The 22,822-nt window shown below is 40.4% G+C and overlaps 1 protein-coding gene across 1 annotated transcript; it reads left to right on the forward strand.

Annotated features, from left to right (window-relative positions):
- Positions 1 to 8,970: 8,970 nt before the first annotated feature.
- LOC117490378 (solute carrier family 22 member 5-like) lies at positions 8,971 to 20,439 on the forward strand. The gene is made up of 12 exons (XM_034140098.1): positions 8,971 to 9,107; positions 12,589 to 13,012; positions 14,063 to 14,166; position 14,617; positions 14,683 to 14,836; positions 14,959 to 15,130; positions 15,758 to 15,884; positions 16,621 to 16,715; positions 17,811 to 18,025; positions 18,241 to 18,423; positions 18,807 to 18,942; positions 20,153 to 20,439. Exons 2-12 carry the CDS (start codon positions 12,614 to 12,616, stop codon positions 20,235 to 20,237), a joined length of 1,671 nt encoding a protein of 556 aa, XP_033995989.1. The 5' UTR covers positions 8,971 to 9,107; positions 12,589 to 12,613; the 3' UTR covers positions 20,238 to 20,439.
- Positions 20,440 to 22,822: the final 2,383 nt, after the last annotated feature.

Consider the following 22,822-nt stretch of genomic DNA (forward strand, 5'->3'; position numbering starts at 1 on the left):
TCAAATAACTGAGGTAGCTTAAAGGAAATATTAGTGACATTTTACCCTGTTTACCTGTATTTAATGAGTACATTAACTACCTTTCAGGAAGCTAATCAGAAATGTTTTAACTGAGCTAAAGGATGCAAATGTTTGCTCCCCATTTGCAAGGCCAGGACACTTATGGCGCATTTCCACTACAGCGCGGAGCTCGCTTTAAACGTGCCGAGCCGTGCGGGGCCCGTTTTTGGTTGCGTTTCCACTTAGCGTAGTACTGGCTAGCGGGTACTATTTCACAGTTTTTCTGGCCCCATAAAATCGAGGTTCTTTCCGGGCCAACAACCAGGCTGAGTCGGGCTGAGTATGCTAAACTAGAGAGAGAGAATCGCTGGCAAGGGGGCTACAACTACAACAAAATGAACATATTTGACCGTGATTTAATTGTAATACACGTTTAAAAATGATGCAGAAGTAACAACATACTGATACCGGTTAGTAAAAACCATGAATTAATGCTTTGACAAGTCTGCAGACAGACAGCAGGCGAAAAACCTTTTAAAATGCGTGTTTAAAATGGAGATCGGCTAAGCTAACGCAGTATATGCTCCGACCGTCCACACTCACAACAACGGCCTATACAGACATAAATAAACCAGCGACTGTATTCGCCATGACACAGACAGTCTGTGGTTTGTACTTGTTTAACTTTTGTCTAGTTTCTGAACAGATATGAGGAGCTGTGAGCTTGAGTGCTAACAGCTAACGGCTGATGTTGTTTTTCTGGGGTTCTCATTGAAGATGACGTCACGGCTCCGCCTACACTGCGTTACTATAGATACTGCCTTAGTTCCTAAACTGTAATGGGAATGCGCCATAAAGTGAGCCAGTCCTAACAAGGCCTAACGAGGCCTAGCCATACCGAGCGAGGCAGAGCGAGGCTGTGTAGTGGAAATGCGCCATTATGCATGACAACATTAGGTAATCATCCTTAATCAGTGAAGACACCTAATGGCTTTCACTAACGACTCTTCAAAAGTCGACAGAAGACATAATCTACTCGCAAAAAGCAAGAAAATAATTGGTTGCCAAAGGTAAACCAAAAGTGAATAGCTCACAATTGTAGTCACTGCATCCAAACCATGTTTTTAAAGTGGATAAGATTAAATGAATTAAGTTATGATAGTCATGTGACAACCCAACAACAGTTTCTCTAGGGATAAAAAGCTTACCAATACAGGGGACTGACCTCCGAACTGACCACTACACTGTATAATTGAAAGGAGGGAAATTGGTTGTGCTTATGTCAATTATTCAGGAGATGGAAAATATTTAATTCAGTGCCCGGCCTTCAGCATTATGCTTTTTTTATACTGATGCAAATTCAATCTAAAATCATGCGGTCTGTTCCCATGCTTGTGCATCAGTGTTTGGTTTGGTTCAGCCATTTAACAGCATAGGGAACAGACTATAATTTACAGTGAGGACTGCAGAAAGAAATGGCGCCAACCTGCCCTCCATTCCATCCTCTCCACCTGCAGCTGGACAGTCAACGGAGCTCCTTCTCCAACAGACTGCTGCAGCTCCCCTGTCACAAGGACAGATACTGGAAAACATTCCTGCCCACTGCAATAACACTGTACAATAAATCACCTCTGGCTGGAAGAGAACTCTCTGCTCCATAGTTTCTCTAGAAATAAAACCACGTTGTACATTTCACTCATACATAATCTGTTTCATATTTAATACTCCATATTCCATATATTTTGAATATATATATATATATATTTGTATATATATATATAATATCTGCATGTATATTTTCTATTTCGACATGTATATTTTATATTTTATTTTATTTTATTTCTATTCTTGTATATTTTGTTTTATTGTAAAATGCCTTTTATGCTGCTGTAACAAAACCATTTCCCAATTTGGGATCAATAAAGTACGATCTATCTATCTATCTATCTATTCAGGGCTTCCTCCTGAGTCTGGAAACAAGCAGGAAACACGCACGTCAATCCCACCCTGAACACAACCTGTTCAAATTCTTCTGTCTGGCAGGCGCTATAGCACTGTCAGTCCAAAGTGTCCACGATCAATGTCTGTGCACGAACCTGTAACACTAAGAAACCACTCTACCTGTAAATCATATATCTATTTTATAGTTAAAACACAGATAAGTTTCTCTGTTGTTATCTAACCTTAAAAATTGTTGTCATGGTAGGAGTAAAGCAATCAATGACAGAACATCCATTATGTAACAAAGTTGGGAAACAAACGTGTGTAATCGTTAACCTGGGGTTTTCACAGCTTGCTCTCAACATAAGGCAAGGCAAGGCAAGGCAAGTTTATTTATATAGCACCTTTCAACACAAGGCAATTCAAAGTGCTTTACAAAAATGGAAGACATTAAGAAAATGGCATTTAAAATCAGTCATTAAAAAGAAAAGATAATAAAATAAACATTAAAAGAAAAAATACATAGATAAAAGTTACAGTGCAGTTTAAGATGTGAATAGTTCAATTAAAAGCAGCGGCAAAAAGAAAAGTCTTCAGCCTGGATTTAAAAGTAGTAAGAGTTGCAGCGGACCTGCAGGTTTCTGGGAGTTTGTTCCAGATATTTGGAGCATAATAACTGAATGCTGCTTTACCATGTTTAGTTCTGACTCTGGGGACAGAAAGCTGACCAGTCCCTGAAGACCTGAGAGATCTGGATGGTTCATAATTTAGCAGTAGGTCAGACATGTATTTTGGGCCTAAACCATTCAAAGCTTTATAAACCAGCAACAATATTTTTGAAATCTATTCTTTGACACACAGGAAGCCAGTGTAAGGACTTCAGAACAGGAGTGATGTGATTCACTTTCTTAGTGTCAGTGAGGACTCGAGCAGCGGCGTTCTGAATTAGCTGCAGCTTTCTAATAGATTTTTTAGTGAGACCTGTAAAGACACCATTGCAGTAGTCGAGTCTACTGAAGATAAAAGCATGGACAAGTTTTTCCAAATCCTGCTGTGACATTAGTCTTTTAATCCTAGATATGTTCTTTAGGTGATAGTAGGCTGATTTAATAACTGTTTTAATGTGACTGTTGAAACTCAGGTCAGAGTCCATGACTACACCTAGATTTCTGGCTTTATCTGTTGTTTTGAACATTGCAGACTGAAGCTCAGCGCTAACTTTTATACGTTCTGCCTTGGCTCCAAAAACCATTACCTCAGTTTTATCTATGTTTAATTGGAGAAAGTTCTGACACATCCAGTCATTGATTTGTTCAATGCACTTACTCAGTGTTTGAATTGGAGCATAATCTTCTGGTGAAATTGTTACGTAAATTTGTGTGTCGTCCGCATAGCTATGGTAACTTATTTTGTTGTTTTTCATTATCTGAGCCAGTGGTAGCATGTAGATGTTAAAGAGAAGAGGCCCCAAGATGGAGCCTTGAGGTACCCCACATGTCATATTTGTCAACTCAGATGTGTATTTACCTATAGAAACAAAGTTTTTTCTGTCCTTTAAGTAGGACTCAAACCAATTTAGAACTGTTGCCGAAAGTCCCACCCAGTTTTCTAGTCGGTCTAGTAATATGTTGTGGTCAACAGTGTCAAACGCAGCACTGAGATCTAATAATACTAACACTGAAGTTCTGCCACTGTCTGTGTTTAAGTGGATGTCATTGAAGACCTTTACAAGAGCAGTCTCAGTGCTGTGGTTTGGACGAAATCCTGACTGGAACACATCCAAAGAGTTATTTAAATGCAAGAAGTTACTCAACTGTTGAAAAACTACTTTTTCAATGATTTTACGTAGAAATGGCAGGTTTGATATGGGCCTGTAATTGTTCATTACTGAAGCATCTAGATTATTCTTTTTTAAGAGCGGTTTAATGACTGCAGTTTTCAGGGCCTCTGGAAAAATACCTAAGTGAAGAGATGTGTTTACTATATGAAGTAGATCTGAGGCCATGCATTGAAAAACATCTTTGAAAAATCCTGTTGGAATAATATCAAGGCAGCAGGAGGAGGATTTCAGAAGTTGAATAATGTCCTCTAAGTTTTTACCATTAATCTGATGGAATTGTGTCATGGTGTTTGAATTGATATTAGGTGGACATAGGGACAACACATTTGCTGTACCTGATGCAGAGGCACTGACTGCTTGTCTAATTTTCTGAATTTTGTCAGTGAAGAAGGAGGCAAAATCATTGCATGCCCTGGTGGATAGAAATTCAGAGGTGACTGACACTGGGGGGTTAGTTAGTCTGTCGACGGTAGCAAACAAGGCACGTGCGTTGTTTTTGTTTTTGGTAATGATGTCAGAGAAGAAAGACTGTCGTGCGTTTTTCAATTCCAAATTATAAAGGCCAAGTCTCTCTTTATAGATTTCAAAGTGAACCTGGAGATTTGTTTTTCGCCACCTGCGTTCAGCTTTTCGACACTCTCTTTTTTCTGTTCTCACGGTCATGGCCTTTCTCCATGGAGATATTTTCTTGCCAATCACTTCCTTTACCTTAGTTGGAGCAATGGTATCTATAACATTTTTAATTTTTGAATTAAAATGATCTACTAGCTCATTTACTGAGATGTTAGCAGGGGCAAGTGTGGATGAAAAATTATGAGTAAACATTTCCCTAGTATTTTCAGTTAAATATCGCTTTGTGGTTACCTCTTTCTGAACATTTTTGTGAACCGAAATAGAGCTCTCAAAGAAAACACAGGAATGATCAGAGAGTGCAACATCAGTCACCACAACCTTTGAGCAGTGGCGAGCCGTGAGCTTTATACCTAGGCCCTCTGACCCCCACCAATTCCCTCGAAAAAAAGAAAAAAAAATAGTTATTATGTCACAGCGTATACTTCAGCGGAATATCAAAACAACGGCCCAGGGTGCAAAACGCATCAATGACAGCGACCCTCTACCACACAAAACAACACCTGTGAACCCAATTTGTGTTCTTTGACATTGAAAATGATATTGCATTGTGTTTGTTACTTTCGTTGCAGTTGTATGTCTTAAGTGTAATTTGGCATGCTTTTATTTTGCAGGCGAGTTCACGCTGTTGACAGGAAGTTGTTGTTGCTATGGAAACAAGAAAAGTTTCACAGCGGGCGGAACTTGTCATAAATTCCGCGATAATAAAACCCACCCATTTAGAGGGAAGATATGATTGGTCAATTGTACTGTCATTTGACATTACTCTCTCGTTCAGTTACTATACCTCTGTGTTACTATACCTCTGTGAATCGCAGAGAGGGCCAGACGAGCTTCTTTCATGTAACCCTTCACATTCAACAGAGACTGAACAGGCAGATTCGAAGGATTTATTTCTTTGGAAATGTTATTTTAAATACAATTAAATCAAGTTTTTTTTCGGTAAAACTAATGAAAAATATAACAAAAATAATATTAAAAAAATATATATTTAAAAAATATATATATATTTTTAAATGTTTTTAAATACTATTTTTTAGAATATCTTAGGCCCTCACAGAGGGCCTAGAGGGCCCTGACGGCTCGCCACTGCCTTTGAGATATTCAGACCCTTTGAGATAATTAAGTCCAGAGTGTGCCCCTTATTGTGCGTGGGCTCCGCCACATGCTGAGTCAGTCCATAGCTATCAAGAACACAAAACAGTTCTTTAGCCCCTCTGTCCTGGGGGTTGTCAACATGGATCTTAAAATCACCAACAATGACTAGACGGTCAAAGTCAATACACACTATAGACAGCAGTTCAGTAAAATCATCAAAAAAGCTTGCACAGTATTTGGGTGGTCTACAACACCACTACAACATAAGGTTGTAACAGTCTTACACAGAGAGCGAAAGATATACAAATTTAAAAGCGTCAGTGGAGTGAAATTAATTGTGGGTGGATTGTGTTACTGTTGGCAAAACAATTTTCCTCAGAATATTTATTGTAACATATAATCAGCTTTTGAGATAATGTTTAACCATGATCAAGATTGTTTCAGGTTATTGTCACACCCTTGACAAACGGGTCTGCTATTCTTGGAAAGCAGAGGGCAGACCTTAAAGTAGTTGTAACAAAGGATTGGACCGTGATTTATATTTGGACTTTAAACCAAATAGATGCCATAATGCCATTATAGAGAAAAAAGGGTAAAGAGTTGTCTTGACATCTTTAAAACCTTTCAGGAAAGAATTAAAAGATCAGGAATCAAACTAAAGATCAGCACACTTCATTAAAAGCTTCCAGCTATTTTTACTGTGCAACATTTCAATCTAACAGAGATTTAAATGCCAGACAAAGGTATCTGATAGATCAAATGTGAACAGTTACAGTTGCTGGGAGATTAAATATGTGCAGATCTTTTGTCTGGTTCCTGCAGAGTCTTGTGCGGCAAGTACAAAGTGGAAATCATCATTAATTACTCATAGCACAAATATCCGATTTGATATTTGTTCTTTGATACACCTGTATGGGTCAAACTGGAGCTTGTGATTTTGTGTGATTGACCAAATGATCTCATACAAATTCTAATTAGACCAATGCAACATACAATCTTATTATTTATAATTCCAGGGACACATTTAGCGGATTTGATATAAGCAATAAAAATACCCCTCAGGAAAAATATAAGATGACCGCTCACCCTAATATTTTATGGAGTAGGTGCAGACACACACTCAGGTCAATAGGTCATCGTTATAAATTCTGAGACAGAGCTAAACGTTATTATGTTGAAACTGAAAAAAGCTATATTTTGACAAACGTAATCTAAGCTAACATGTTGACATACTGTAGATGTAGATCGTACTTTATGTTTATTTGGCGCAAAGTGGACAGTAGGCTATACAGTAGGCCTGTTTCATTGTGTAACTCTTTTTTTTTTATCCAGGAACTGTATGTGGCCTGTTGTTGCGACCTGGCTCAAAAGGCCACAACAAAGAGGAGACACAACATGTTCACGGGTAGAAAAAGATGTTTATTTAAACAAGTAGTTCAAATTAACCAAATTAATCAAGTGCAAAACTAACATAAGGCATGAGGTGTGAATATCAGTGGTATCAGTCGTGTAAATGCAGGGTGAGGATTGTATGGACATGTATGTGTGAGAGTGTTGAAGTGCACAAAGTGAAACAACTAAGAAAACTCATAACATACTCAACAAAACCGGAGGCCTGTACTACGAAGCTGGTTCAACCTAACCTGGATATGTTTGAGTTAGCCTGTTGGCCCAATCCAAAACATACGCGCTCTCGCTAAGCTGCACCATATCTGGCCAGATATGGCTCAAGAAGCTGACTCAAATAAGGAAATATATGATACATTATGATGTGATATGATATGAATGATAATGTGACACATCGACGTCTGCACTCACAGTGCCGCGGACTGTACTTAATGTTACTCTGATCCGGATACTTATGTTGTGGCAGATATTTAAGTAAGCTTTCTTAACGCTAATGTTATAATAGTCAGATTGCTCTGAAGATGGGAGGGGATATTCTATTAATTTTCACGTGCACACAGTCTGTTGATTTTTGCCGGCCGTCTTTCCTGCAACGGCAGTTTTTCTGTATTTCCTCTATCCTGTAATATGACTTGATAGCTTTAAACTCCGCACACGGAGCTCTGATTGGTCAGCAGGCGGTGCTTTCACTGAGTTGATCTCTTAGCCTGCAACCTAACCTTCTCCCGAGGAGGTTAAGTTCAGCATAAGTTACCATGGAGATCTAGCCCGGTAAAAAGAGAACCAGCGTCGTAGGACCGGAAAGCCCGAGTTTTCCCTGTTAGCCGGCTAAGCGAAAATCCGGCTTCGTATTGGCCCCTGGTGCCTGCAGGGAGGAGCAGAGAGGCTCTTTTAAACCAATAACCCGTAGGACGAGCCCCCATTTGTTGTTCTCGTTCATAATCGGTTGTTTCCGTGAACGGCCGACTGTTGTGTTACGGCAAATGCCGCGGCCGCAAGGCATTGTGGGGCAGCATTTTCTCCTCTCCTTTCGGTTAGGGAGGTCCAGTGGTTCCTAAGCTAAAGGAGGTTATAAAGGAAGTTTGAAACCTCCTTTCCTTTCATTTAGAGAATTCGAACGGCACTTATCATGGCTGCCACTGAGGGACTTCCGGGTCATTTCACTCCGTTACCCCTAGATTCCACCGGGTCCGTCTGCGCCGCGTTACGGCTGCGCCGCGGTTTTGGTCCGGCCTCCTCCGGCGTCATACCCTACCAGGCGCGTTTCAGAAGCATGTCAGAAGCGGAGCGTCTTGCCTGCCGGCTCGCAGTTTTTGTTGATTTGGGCATATTTCCTGGACAGGCTACTTTGTACAGACAAAGTTAATAATAACTGTAATATTCCAGTTATAAACGACATGAATCAAAGATGTGTTGCTGTATTTTAGTGGTAAAAAAAATGCATTCATCATCATAATTATTCTATATATATAATTTACACAGTGCCTGTAAACCGGAGGAGAACGCTGGCATTTCTCCTCCTACTTGAAAGACTACGGAGGGATAGGGTCTGCAAAATTAGTTTGTGTGTGTGTGTGTATATATATATATATATATATATATATATATATATATATATATATATATATGCTATGCTCTGAACGTTCCACTTCCTGCCTGCCCGACTACGTTACGGCTGCGCCGCGTCAAAAATAGGATTCATCCTAATTTTACCCCTAGATTCCACCGGGTCCGTCTGCGGCGCGTTACGGGCGCGTTACGGGCGCGTTACGGGCGCGTTACGGCTGCGCCGCGGTGCTCACGGCGATCGCGGCCACTCTAGTCAATGGGTGCTATTCCACCACACGCGGCGTGTTACGGCTCAGAAGCGTCCCAGAAGCGGCTCAGCGCAGGGCTCCAAAGGTTCCTAATATCTATAAGCTAAATGGACTATTCGACCGCAACCAGAGAGGAGCAGAGAGGCTTTAAATAGCTCCAGGGCACCAGACCCAGGTGTCCTGAATCACTGCAATCAGTGCAGCCACACCCTCCCACAGGGGCATCACACCTGTTAATCTTCTCAATATCGGTTAATTAGGAAAACCGCAGCCAACACTGAATACAGCAGGTGGTGGGTGGGATGGTTTAGAAGCTGTAACAAAACCACTGCTTTTGAAAAGCCCACTTCAAAATCCTTCCACTTTGTGTGCAAATCAAATCAAATCAGGTTTTATTTATAAAGCACATTTAAAAGCGATTTTTGGTCGAGCCAAAGTGCTGTACATGTAATAAAAACACATTACTACAAAACACAATAAACGACAATAAATTACAACAGATATAACTTAAAAAACAAAATAAGAATAAAACACACGGAATAGTCAGGAGTCGTGCTCCGCTCTAACTAGAAAGCCAGAGAGAAGAAGTGTGTTTTTAGTTTTGATTTAAAAACCCCTAGGGTCTGGGCCGACCTCACATGGAGGGGCAGAGTGTTCCAGAGCCTAGGCCCAGCTGCTGAGAAGGCTCGGTGCCCTCAGGTTTTTAGCCTGGTCTTGGGCACTACCAGCAGCAGCTGGTCAGCAGACCTTGAAGCTCTGGCTGGGGTGTAGCGCTGGAGCAGTTCAGTTATATAGGCCGGAGCCAGCCCATTTAGGGCTTTAAAAACAAATAAAAGGATTTTAAAATCAATTCTGAACCGAACTGGAAGCCAGTGTAGTGAGGCCAGAATAGGGGTGATGTGGTCGCGCTTTTTGTGACCAGTCAGCAAACGTGCAGCAGCGTTTTGGACTAGCTGTAAGCGTTTGATTGAGGCCTGGTCCATACCCACATACAGAGCGTTACAATAGTCCAGTCTCGAGGTTACAAAGGCGTTAATAACCCTTTCTAAGTCTTTAAAAGATAAATACGACTTGGTTTTGGCTAATAGTCTTATTTTAAAAAAGCAGGATTTTACTACGGTGCTGACCTGCTTGTCAAATTTAAAAGTGCTGGTGAATGTCACTCCAAGGTTCATGATCGAGGGGAGGATGTTTTTTTTGATAGAGCCCAGAATATCAACCGGAGAGGCTGGAGGTTGCGGTCCAAAAAAGATGACCTCGGTCTTGCTCTCGTTGAGGTTGAGGAAGTTTTTGCTCAGCCAGGATTTTATCTCTGCTAAGCAGTCCATCAGCTGCTGTAGTGAGCGTTTGACATTTGCTTTGAGAGGCAGATAGATCTGTACATCGTCGGCGTAGCAGTGGAAGGGAATGTTATGTTTTGTGAGTATTGAACCTAGGGGCAGTATGTACAGTAGAAAAAGGATGGGGCCCAGAATCGAGCCTTGGGGAACCCCACAGGTAAGAGGGGCTTTGGCAGAGGAGAAGGCACCTAGCTGTACCGAGAAGCTACAGTCTGTCAGGTAGGACCTGAACCATGCAAGGGCAGAGCCTGTGATGCTAGCGGACTGTTCAAGCCGTGACAACAGGATGCTATGGTCCACAGTGTCAAAGGCAGCTGTCAGGTCTAACAGCACCAAGACAGCTGGGCTACCTGAGTCGGCGGCTAGGAGCAGATCATTAAAAACTCTTAAAAGGGCTGTTTCAGTGCTGTGCATGGGTTTGAAGCCAGACTGGAACTTTTCATGGATTCCATGCGTGGTTAAAAAAGACTGCAGCTGGGCGTAGACTACTCGCTCCAGGGCTTTTGATAAAAAAGGTAGCTGGGAGATGGGCCTAAAATTTGCGAGAATGGAGGGGTCGAGATTTTTCTTTTTAAGGAGTGGCTTAACCACGGCATGTTTGAAGGCAGCTGGGACACATCCTGAGGTAAGAGAGGTGTTTAAAAGTAATAAAATACTTGCTCCAACTGATTCTAAAACATCTCTGAGAAGGCGAGAGGGAATGCTGTCTGAGGTGCAGTTTGTCGGCCGCAGGTGCTTGACTACATCCGAGAGAGAAGAGAGGGATACAGGGTCAAAGTGGTCGAGGACAGCAGGGCACAGAAAAGGAGCAGGATCTGGGGTAGCACTAGTGTGGGCTAGCCTAAGAGCAGATACCTTTTCAATAAAAAATGTAAGAAACTTATCACAGAGAGTAGTCGATGGGACAATAGAAGAAACATCACAGGGATTAATGATAGAGTTGAGGACATTAAAAAGAACCTGAGGTTTATGGCTGTTTTTGGAGATTAACAGAGAAATGTGCTCTGTTTTGGCTGCTTTGACTGCCGTCTGGTAGTCAGAAAGGCAAGCACGAAGGATTTCTAGGGAGACATGGAGTTTATCCTTTTTCCATTTTCTCTCTGCACGCCTGCAAGCGCGTCTCAGATCACGAGTACAGTCATTGAGCCACGGCTCTGATAGAACTTTGGTGCGTCTAAGCGTAAAAGGAGCAACAGAATCCAGTATTAGTGTACATGTCGAATCAAACATGGAGATAAGCTCATCAGCATTAAAAGCACAGTTCACATCTAATTTACAGATCGGAGAAGCATTAAAAGCATCAGAGAACTGTGAGGCAGTCAAGGGGTTAATCGAACGCAGACGACGCGCAGGGGCACGTGATTCGACTCCTGCGGAAGGGATGGAGGTTGTAAACAGAACCGGTAAATGGTCTGAGATACGCGTTGCTGCACATATTTCATCCACAGATACAGACAGTCCAAACGATAATACTAAGTCCAAAGTGTGTCCTTTTTCGTGTGTTGGGCCAGCCACGGACTGAACGAGACCAAAGGAATCAAGGAGATTTAAAAAGTCCCTAACCAGAGGTTTGGACTCGCAACACACATGGACATTGAAGTCTCCGGAGATCAAAACACGATCATATTTCACCATGATCCCGGACAGAAAGTCAGAAAAGTCATTTATGAAATCCTTATTACACTTTGGTGGACGATACACGACTGCGCAGAGTATAGGCGAGGCCGGGTTCAGTTCAATAAGCTGCAACTCAAAGCTGGCATAGCTAGATACAGGGTGAAGCAATCGGCATTGGAGGTTAGCTCTAAACACTGATGCTATGCCCCCACCATGGCCAGTGGCACGGGGGGAGCTGAAGAATGTACAGTCAGGAGGAAGAAGTTCAGAGAACGGTGTATACTCGCCAGCGTGAGCCCAGGTCTCCGTCAGGAACATAAAATCCAGTTCACGAGAGGTGAAGAAGTCGTTTTTTTTCGGGCTTGCCGAAGGTGTAGTGCGTCTCAGCTGACGAAGATGTGCGTGTTGAACGCCGCGCGGGCCGGGAGCAGTCAGTCGGGCAGGAGGAGCTGCCAGCGGGCCCCTCAGAGTCCGGAGTTCCGGAAAAACGGGGCGAATCCACCGATCTCTCACTTGGCGTGCAGCGGGAGGGCCGTGACATCCGAGGCGTGGATAATTCACAGAAGAAGCCGTCAGGTATGCCTTCAGATGGACCAGTGCACCACCACGCTTTCCCCGTCGTCGAAAGCGCTTTCGGCGAGGCAGGATGCAGTGTGACCGGCGTAGGTAAGTGGGGATATCCAACAGTAGAGGTGGGGGGGACGATTTATGGTTGCCAGATGTCGGTTTGGGCAGCAATATCAACTCCAGTGAGGGTCTGAGGTGGAGGAGAGCTTGGCGATCATAAACGAGCAGAGACATTCTGACAAACATAAAACAAAAACAGGACAGGTAAAGTTAGAGAGCTTAGCGAGCGGCGAGCCGACACAGGCGCCATCTTGAATCACGTCACTTGCAAGGAGCAAAAAGCCAACACAAACAACATGACTGACTATGAGGTTGCAACTGCCTTTCTCGGGGAATGGGGACATTTCCAGCAGCAGGTGTTTTTCCTACTCTGTCTCACCGTCATCCCTAACGGTTTCACCGGCATGTTCATCGTCTTCGTCGCAGACACTCCGCCCCACCGCTGCGTCATTCCCGCAAACGTGAACCTGACGGCGGCGTGGAGGAACCGCAGCATCCCGCTGGAGCTGGACAGCAACAGCGGCGCGTTGGTGCCCAGCAAGTGCTCCAGATACAGGCTGGGAGATGTGCTGAGTTTCTCGGACAGAGGCTTTCTGCCCGGGGTCGATGTTAACATGTCTAATGTGCCGACTGAGAGCTGCTTGGATGGGTGGGAGTATGACCAAAGCGTGTACATTTCTACCATCATAACGGAGGTTTGTGCACAGGTCTGCGTATAGCTTCTGGGATGCAGCTGACACTGAGATGACGCATGAGAAATGTATATGATATTCATACAGGAAGTAAGCAGAGGTGGAAAAGGTTCTCAGATCTTGTACTTGAGTGAAAAAACCGGAGTGTGTAGGATAACTACAAGAACATTCCTTCATTTGAAATGTAACTGAAGTAAAAGTACAAAAATAATAAGCTTCAAAATATACTTAAGGTGGTACCTACTCATTGTGCAGATTGGCCCATCCCAGAATAATATGTATCATATGTTTTCATTATAATTATTCATAAATTAAAGTGTTATCAAAGCTGGTACAGTTACAGCTAGTTGTAATTACTCTGTATACTGCAAGGTAGCTTTTGTATTTACTCCAATTGTAACTCAATTATAAATTATATTTCACATTATTAATGAACATCTGCGTAGTAACTAAAGGTATTAAATAAATGTAGTCGAGTGAAAGTAGCCTACAATATTTACCGTCGAATTGTAGTGGAGTAGAAGTACGAGTACGACGTAGCATACAATTGTCAAATTCTCAACATTTTACTCAAGTACAGTAGCCTACTTAGTAATTTAGAGTTTTTAAATTTAGTGCAAAAACTACATTTCATCTTGATGTTGCAATAGATTCAGAGATATTTTCAACATCTACACAAGAAATTGCCTCACATATAACATTAATTGTTCAGCCACCAAGTTATCAATCATTGGGAAACTAAAACAATAATGTATTACATTTTCAAAGATGTGTCTAATATTTGTTCCACTCTCGTTAGGTGCATATTTGGACTTAATAAAGAAAACACTTTTTATTTCCAGTAATAACAAATAAATAAGCCATTAGGTTATAATTGTTAAAAAAAGCCAACATTTCAAATTTCTGCAAAGTAAGTTTATTTTGATATAACTATGATAATTGTTATGATTATACATACACATACAAATGCACTCCTGTGGTACTTTTTAGACAGTTTTTTGTTAAGAAATTGCTACTTTTTGTGAAGACTTAAAGCTGTGTGTGTGTTTGCAGTGGGACCTGGTGTGTGACGAAAGGTGGAAGAACCCGCTAACTTCTTCCATCTTCTTCTGTGGTGTTCTCACTGGCTCCTTCGTTTCGGGGCAGCTCTCTGACAGGTGATGAAGGATTAACTTTAGTTTTTCAAAACGTTAATCACTAAGTAAGCACTTATTGTAACAAATGATCTGCCAAGTCAAATTTCCAACAGCAACAAGTGTGCCCCACTGTCAATGAATAGATGTTTTAATGATATTAATGTTACAATGATATTGTCGTACTCAAACGACTCAACAAGAACCTATTTCTCTTTTTTTAGCCGTCAGTGCTGATCAAAGTCTGACAGTTCACTAAATGGAAAAAAAAGTAGTAAAAAATGAAGCCGCATCAGTAAAGCATTTTCCCAACTGTCATGTGTTGACCTTCTCACAAATGCTGACTCTCGGCTAAATGTTTAACTTCAACAGCTATGCAAACTCTGGTAAACAAGTTATACTACTGTGTTGTACTTACTGGATTTTTCAGTGTTTTGTCGACTTCAGTGAATCATACTATACAGTACATTTGAGGGTTCCATTGGTTGACCTTTGCATCTACTTACATGGTCATTTACCTGTGCTTTGTATCATTTTTAGTATGGGATAAAAATAGTGTTGTTTGTTACCATGGCAGTCCAGACAGTGTTCACATTCATCATGGTCTTCGCTCCATCCTGGCCCGTGTTCTGCGCCCTGTTCTTTATTGTCGGGATGGCAACAATCTCTAATTATGTGGCTGCGTTTGTGCTAGGTACTTTTGTTTGCCTCTATTTGATGATTGCAGGTGTATTTAGTTGCTAACTTGTCCATGAAAAATAATGTGTCATTCATTGCCTGTGCTTTGAATCTCCCCCCTTTTCTCCTGTGCTTCAGGGACAGAGATATTGAGCCCAAAAGTTCGGACAATTTATTCCACCGCAGGTGTGAGTCTTTTCTTTGCTGCAGGCTACATGTTCCTGCCACTGTTAGCCTACTTCTTGAGAGACTGGAGGATGCTTCTCCTCGGCCTCACCCTGCCTGGCTTCCTCTATGTGCCTCTCTGGTGGTAGGTAGGTGTGTATTTGCTTGAATGTGTGGGGTTCTTATTTTTCTAGTTGATTTTATCTCTGGCTGTGTTTCATTTCAAGTGTTTTATTTTCTACAGTGTTGAGTGGTGTATAAAGTACAGCGTTGCTTTAAGTATTACGTTCATGAAGGTCAATCAATTCATCAACATAGTTCCTGTCAAAAGCTAAACAGATTGTTTTTTTAAAGCTGAAAGAATTTGCCTATTAATCACGTAGTTGATAAACATAATAAATACAGTCCTTCTTTGATAATAACATATAAATTGTATAGGGCTGTGGTGTTGTGACATTAAACTTGTGACTATGACATTATGACAATTCATTTTTAATGTATTTTTTATCATATTAAAATGCATGCATAATTGTCGGATTAGGTATACATTTAAGAAAAAGTGTCATACATAGATATGGTCACTATATTCACAATGTAATAACAGTAACAGCATTGCAACAGCATCAGCCTTTTTCAACTTTTCAAGGCTTTGTTAGGTATGTTTTACTTTTATGGAGGATCATTTGAGCAGTCAAAGGACTCGGAATAAGGTAAAATAATTGTCTCTCTTCTGGGGGATTGAACATCTGTCTCTCTCTCTGTACTGAGGCAGGTTCATCCCAGAGTCTCCTCGCTGGCTGCTGTCTCGGGGCAGAGTGGAGGAGGCAGAGGCCATAGTGAGAGATGCTGCTAAAAAGAACAAAATCAAGCCTCCGCCGGTCATCTTTAGTCCTTTGCAGGTGAGATCTCACTGAAAAAAAACTGTTCATGTAAATGCATAAAAACTGGGCACAGGGCATTTTCCTAATATGATAAGCCAGTATCATATTTGTTTACTCTTACTATACTCTTGCAGAGTTTACTTAAAAGTGTTAGAGCATCCTTAATGGTTCACTGCCTGTGATGTAATCATTTACAGTTTTCCGGTAAACATTATGGAGCAACATTTTCTGCCGGTATGAACCCAAAGATTGTTTCACTTTTCTTTTCTTTTTTGGAATACTTAAAACTTTTGTAAAAATGTATTCAAAAGATGTTGTGTTGAGTTGTTAATTATCAACAATTTAGGAACTGGACAACCTAAGAAAAAACTGTCAAAACTACAACACTCACATTAAGAAATATGATCACACTGCCAATCACTATATGATTTGTATTTTTAGAGAATTATGACTAAGGGGAGATAACAAATAGGACAGGTTACAATTTAAACATAAACTGGAGAAATCTGTTTGCTTTACCTCTACTCCTAATTACTACAATAATCCCCCCCCCCCAGTCTTCATTGCACATTTAACTTTTGCCTTTAATCCTGATCCAGACTTTTGGGTACTACATGTGTGAACGCGTGCACATGCATGTGTTCACTCAGCAAGTGGCCATTCATACACAAGCATCTCTCTAATGAAATTATTTCTAGAGCGATGGCTCTGCTTGCTAAGTGTTTGTTATTCTGAGGGCTCTGCTGCCCCACAGAAAGAACTTCAATGCGAGAGTAAGGCCCTCAACATCTGTGACCTGCTCCGTTCCCCAAACATCCGCTGGATCTCCCTCACGCTGTGGCTGGTCTGGTGAGTCCCTGCTGACCCCCACATTCAGTACAGTGACCCTGCATGCACAAATACACACACAGACATATACTGAACACACGCTGTTCCAAACGCACATACACTGTTCAGGCCCAATGACAGTCCATTGAACTAACAACAAATAATGACCTGTCAGGTGCTGTGAAGCCTGCAACTCAGATCAAAATCAGGTTTCATAACTGCACAGTATGCCTGTATTAATCCTGTGCGCACTTCCTTACTGAAAACCGATGCAGTTTGATTTAGAAACAGTTTAACTTAGTCTGACGGGAAATAAGTCGTAACCTCCCGTTCATCATAGCAGGTTGATAAGTTACAAGCTGCATGCATGGACATTCTTTCTAAAATAAATACTTTCTATTCCAAATAAGAATCATGAACTAACATTTCAGTTTTTGTATCAGTCATCACCATACTGTAGACTGTATCACACCTCAAGTTTTTTTTGGATTAAACTCAAACCTACAATAACAATAGATTGTTGACCAGTAGGGGGCAGCAGAAACAAGCTGCAACCAACAATGTCATGTAGCGGTTACTGTATGTACCGACATAAGCATTCAGGATGAATGTTTTAGTTCAGGTTTTCTGTATTAATCCTGTCTGTCCAAATATGAATGTCACTTAACTCTTCTGCAACTTTTAATTCACCACCAATCTATAAATATGTATATTTTATATTTTATTTTATATTTTATTTTATTTTATTTCTATTCTTGTATATTTTGTTTTATTGTAAAATGCCTTTTATGCTGCTGTAACAAAAACAATTTCCCAATTTGGGATCAATAAAGTACGATCTATCTATCTATCTATCTAAACGTATTACAATGGCTTATAAGGGCCATTGTAATTACGTTTGAAAAATAAATCAAAGCTGGGAATGGGTTGGTAATATTTAGTGGGCCCAATTTGCTGTGGTACATTTGCGAAACACTAGATGAGAATTTCTAGAAAAGGAACACCAATAATATGAGTTTAATTTTTTTTCTGACTACGCTGTTGTGTCATGCCTGAGAGCTACTAACTAAAAACATATTCTAAATTGATATTAATGTTTAAAATGTATCCCCACAGGAACACCTTGACCATTGCTTACTTTGCTCTTTCCCTAAACACGGCAAACCTTCACGGTAGCGCTTACTTCAACTGTTTCGTGTCGGCTTTGGTTGAGATACCAGCCTACACTTTGTCTTGGGTAATGTTTCGCTGGTGGTCCAGACGACTGAGTGTCTCATCAACCCTCTTCATGGGAGGAGTGTTTCTACTCTTCCTACAGCTCATGCCAGCAAGTATGACCCTTAGAGGAAGCATTTTTTATTAATAAAGCTTTGTGCCTTTTTCTCATTTGTTTGTCTATGTAGGATCACTCATTATATAGTATTTTCAGATGCAAAATGTGTCTACTTTCTCAGTTGCAAGCAAACATAATTGCGGATAATTGAATTTGCATCTTATATAACTCAATTTACATGTAACCTCTGATTGAATGCTTTACCCGCTCTAGACCTGGTTTATCTCTCCATAACACTGGAGATGATGGGGAAGTGTGCGGTGACGACAGCATTTGCTATTGTGTACGCATACACAGCTGAACTCTACCCAACAGTGTTGAGGAATACGGCCTTGGGGGCCTGCTCCATGGCCTCCAGAATAGGCAGCATCATTGCCCCATACTTCATTTACTTAAGTAAGGAGGCTCTCACCTCTGCCTTATTTTACACTTCTTACATTTTCCCAAGCATATAATTATGTGGATGCACAAAGCTGTTTCTTACCCAACTGACATCTTGTTAGAACAAGCTGGTGCCTCCATTGAAACAAAACAGAACAAAAGTCACAAGAACAAAGAATCTAAAAACAGGCTTGACTAGCAACCACATCGGATAGACCATTATGCTGAAAACCTAACTCTTTCTCTTCAAATTTAGAGGCTTCTATTTAAAGATTTGATTTAAAGTAGTGATGCAGATACAATCCTTACAGTCGCTATACCTTTTGTCTTTTTGTTGTTTTTATTTGCTGTGGCCATGGTAGTTTTTCACTGTCTCCTTCTTTGATGTGCTGCCACAGGAAGCTATTCCGTTTCACTGCCTTACATCCTTATGGGAAGCATTACAGTTGCGTCCGGGTTGCTGAGCCTCCTGCTGCCCGAGAGCTATGGAATGCCTCTGCCTGACACCATCAGTCACATGCAACACTTCCCCGGGTAAAAGTGCACCTTCCTGTCACCAAATCTCCCAGAAACCAGTGATATTATTTATTAAAAATAATTATTTGTACGTTAATTTTAATTAACATAAAAATTGACTGGGTTTGGTTTTCTAATTTTCTTTTTTTAAAAGCAAATATGTTCTTGGCTCAAAAGTCATTTGTCTACCGGCATTACAAGTAAATCAAAAGAAAGAAACATGGCTAACTGTATGCTTTAAATCTGAAATATATATTTGTATGTGAATGAAAGACAGAAAATACAATTAAATAGATAAGAAAACAAAAAAATATGGCCTCCATAAATAAATAATAAAAACAGTTCAAATAATTAATTTACTACAAATAAAAATAAATTACAATTCATCATATTCATAATAAAGAGGATTATATATTAACATATTAAGTTGGATTAAAAGTTGATGGCAAACATTATAAAAAAGCGGGCTAGGATATGTCCTCATATTGCCACCATATAACTTCCACTTGGTCATTTCCTTTTCTAGTGCCTTCAAGAATGATCTTTTCACGTTATCAATTGCTTTTAGAAAAAAGAAAAAAGGCAGAATAGTCTAGGTCTGTATTCTAGCAAAATTATAATTGTCCCTGCTTTATTCCTGCACTCGGCTTCAACCCACCAGGGACATTTATTACAGAAACTAAAAATGATATACTCACCACAGCCATAATTATGTGTGACCAGATGAAGGCAAACGACACACTATAGCAAAGCCAGCTTAACATGAAGAATCACTTAAACATTTTATGAAATACGCTTCTTTATTTTCTGACAGTCTGATGAGAAGATCAATACCAGAAGGCAAATATATGTATTTCCAAATGATATAGATATTATAGTTATAATTATATTGCTCAGACTTAGCAAATTAGTCTTATTAAAATGGACATACAGATTGATATAAATAAACAAAAATCTTGGCAGTGATTGTGTTTTTTTTTATGATATTTTAACTTTGTGTCACATAGTAGTGTCAGTCATTGCTTAACAGTGCTTGACTTAACTGCACTTTAATTAGAAACTAAACTGCATCTCTGGTAGGTCATAAGTAAGCCAGTCACACAAACTCAACACATTACATTAAACGTGTGTGGTAATTCACACACAGTGCATTCAGGCCTCAAAAGCACTGTTCAGTATCTGTGAACCATTACCGCATCTGAATCAATGTTTTCTTTATTAACCCTAGATGTTGTAAGAAGAAACCCTATAAACTCACAAACACTGAAGAAAAGGAAAAGGTTGCAGAGGGGAAGTCTCCAGTTTTCCTTTGAACAAGGAGCCTCACTGTTATCTGCCTGAAGCAAAAACTGGATAACCATCTTATCTCCTTCCACTTATAATACCTGAGAATAATAATCATTTATGTCACTAGATTTGTGAAAGCATTTGACTTCAACTGCACCATGGAGCTTGACAGTTATTAAAACAACACAATTGTGTGTTTTTTTTTTTGAATTAGCACCAAACACTCATGTTGCAAAGCACATCCATGTTAATGTTTTGTATATATCTACAGCAGGGGTCTCCAACCTTTCTTCATCTGAGAGCTACTTTCAAAAAATGAAAGTGGCCAAGAGCTACTTGCATCACATCGCTTACATTTATTCACATAGCCCTCATCAGTTGAATTAAGCTATACTTTTGTACACGTGTGAAATTGCAATACCTAAAGCTTATCAAAAATCTTAACTTCACATCACCACCTTACAAGCATTTCACTCTTTTGTTAGTGAGATGAATGGCACTGCATGGAGTCCACCATACAGGTGTACTGTATGCTGGAGTGTACCCACTTCGGTTCACTCTAATAGAGTCATTTAAATGTTCATCAGTCAGTATTGTTCTGTATTTAGATTTCATTCATGTCAGAAAAAGCTGCTTCACAAAGGTATGTATAACAGAACCAAATAAAGCAGACATTTTCAGTGCTGCTTGGTGAATGTTCTATAGTTTTCAGGGTCTACAAGGCTCCAGAAATGTTGTGAGTTTTGCTGAGACTTAAGCTGAACATTATTTTGGAGATCTCCACAGGATTGACACTGAACAGTTGTTCAGCCATCTTTTTCTTCTTCTTCTTCGTCTTGACATTAAATTATAAACCATAATAAATCAATTGTATAGGTCTAGCCTCCCTATATCTGTGTGTGAAAATGGTTCCATCCTCAAAAACAAAAAACTAATACTTCAGCAGTCTAGCTGCAGCTTCTAGCAACGGTCTTCTGTTAAAAAAAAAAAGACACTGAATGTCTTGAATGTGGCATCACACACGTGACTTAAGTCTGAACACAGCAGACAACAGGAGTATTTACAACAGCATTATAAAAACAAAAATAGTGCATGTGGGTGCACACTTACATTCTCTGTCTTACTGTTACATAAATCCCATGAATGTATGAGATTAAGTTAGCTTCAACATATCTCAATCAGTGATTAAGTGAATAATAAAGTTTCTATCGGGTCACTATCAGCCTGTCACTCATTATTTTCAGGGAGGGGGCGGGGTTTGGAGGAACGGAGAGGAGACGGTGATCGCGGAAGCTTTCCTCCTGCCTTCACAAACTTTACACAAGTATTTATCAACTGAAAATAGCAAGAGGACATTCATACTCTGCAATCCAAGACTTGATTAAATCCACCAAAAACCTGACATGACGATAACGAGTGTTTTTCAAAAAACACAAATCCCTGCCTGTGTGTCTCTGAGCCGCAGCGACAGGGCCTGATTCAGAGCGGGTCATTCTGCTGTTGGTTCTGGACTGGTGCTGGTGGAGAAAGCAGACTGCTCCGTGTGTGTTGTCGCTGTGCTGCTGTCACGTCTGTTCCTTGAGCTCTGCGTCACCGACCATTTGATATTCGTGTGACAGAAAAAATTCTAAAATAAAAAAACCTTATTGTCCAGCCGCGGCCGAAAAATCAATAAGCAACCTTACTACACTACTATAATCGATAATCGAGCGGCGAGCTACTGAAAAGCTGCCCGCGAGCTACCGGTAGCTCGCGATCGACGTGTTGGAGAGCCCTGATCTACAGTATGTGATTTGTGATAACATTCATAAAGTGCATGTACAAATACTCCAAAATGTATTGGTCGAGCTTTAATTACTTCAATGTTACTTCTCATAAAAAATGTAATTAAATCGATTTATACAGATTGCAATTACCAGAAGGTAATGTTGATTAGGAACAACAGTAACCGGTATGAATTATATACAATTAATAGTACAATGTTTATATAAGCAATTTTTAAGACAATCAATCGACTTTCGTCAAGCACAGCAAGTTATGAATGTTGTTTTCTTGTTATGCACGGGGACTACAAGCTGTTGGGATAAAATGCAAATAAAGAAACCATTATTTGGTTGTCAGCAAAAAGGAAATGTTTGAATATTGCTTCCACTAGGCCTAGTTCCGGCCCGGGGGTACTTTTTCACCTCTTTTCTGGCCCGACAAAATCGTGGTTCTATCGTGGCCAACAAACAGGGCTCAGTCGGGCTGAGTTTGCTAAACTAGAGAATCGCTGGCAAGGGGGCTACAACTACAACAAGATTAACATATTTGACCGTGATTTAATTGTAATACACGTTTCAAAATGATGCCGATTGCCGAAGTAACAACATACTGATACCGGTTAGTATATTAGAGAAGTTCAGGTGAAGATAATATTGTCTAGACTACCCTAGACTAACTCATCACTTTATGAGCTTTTTTCAGCTTCATTCAGCAGAGAAAAAAGAAAATCGTAGCTATTCATTTGATCGTTAAAACTGTAAAATAGTAGATTCTTCATTTTTTAAATCACCTCTATCGGGATGATTGCATCGCACCAATCTTGAGTCAGCTTTTCCTCAGGAATCAG

This window comes from Trematomus bernacchii, unplaced genomic scaffold (assembly GCF_902827165.1).
Source record: "Trematomus bernacchii unplaced genomic scaffold, fTreBer1.1, whole genome shotgun sequence".
Classification (NCBI taxonomy): Eukaryota; Metazoa; Chordata; class Actinopteri; order Perciformes; family Nototheniidae; genus Trematomus; species Trematomus bernacchii.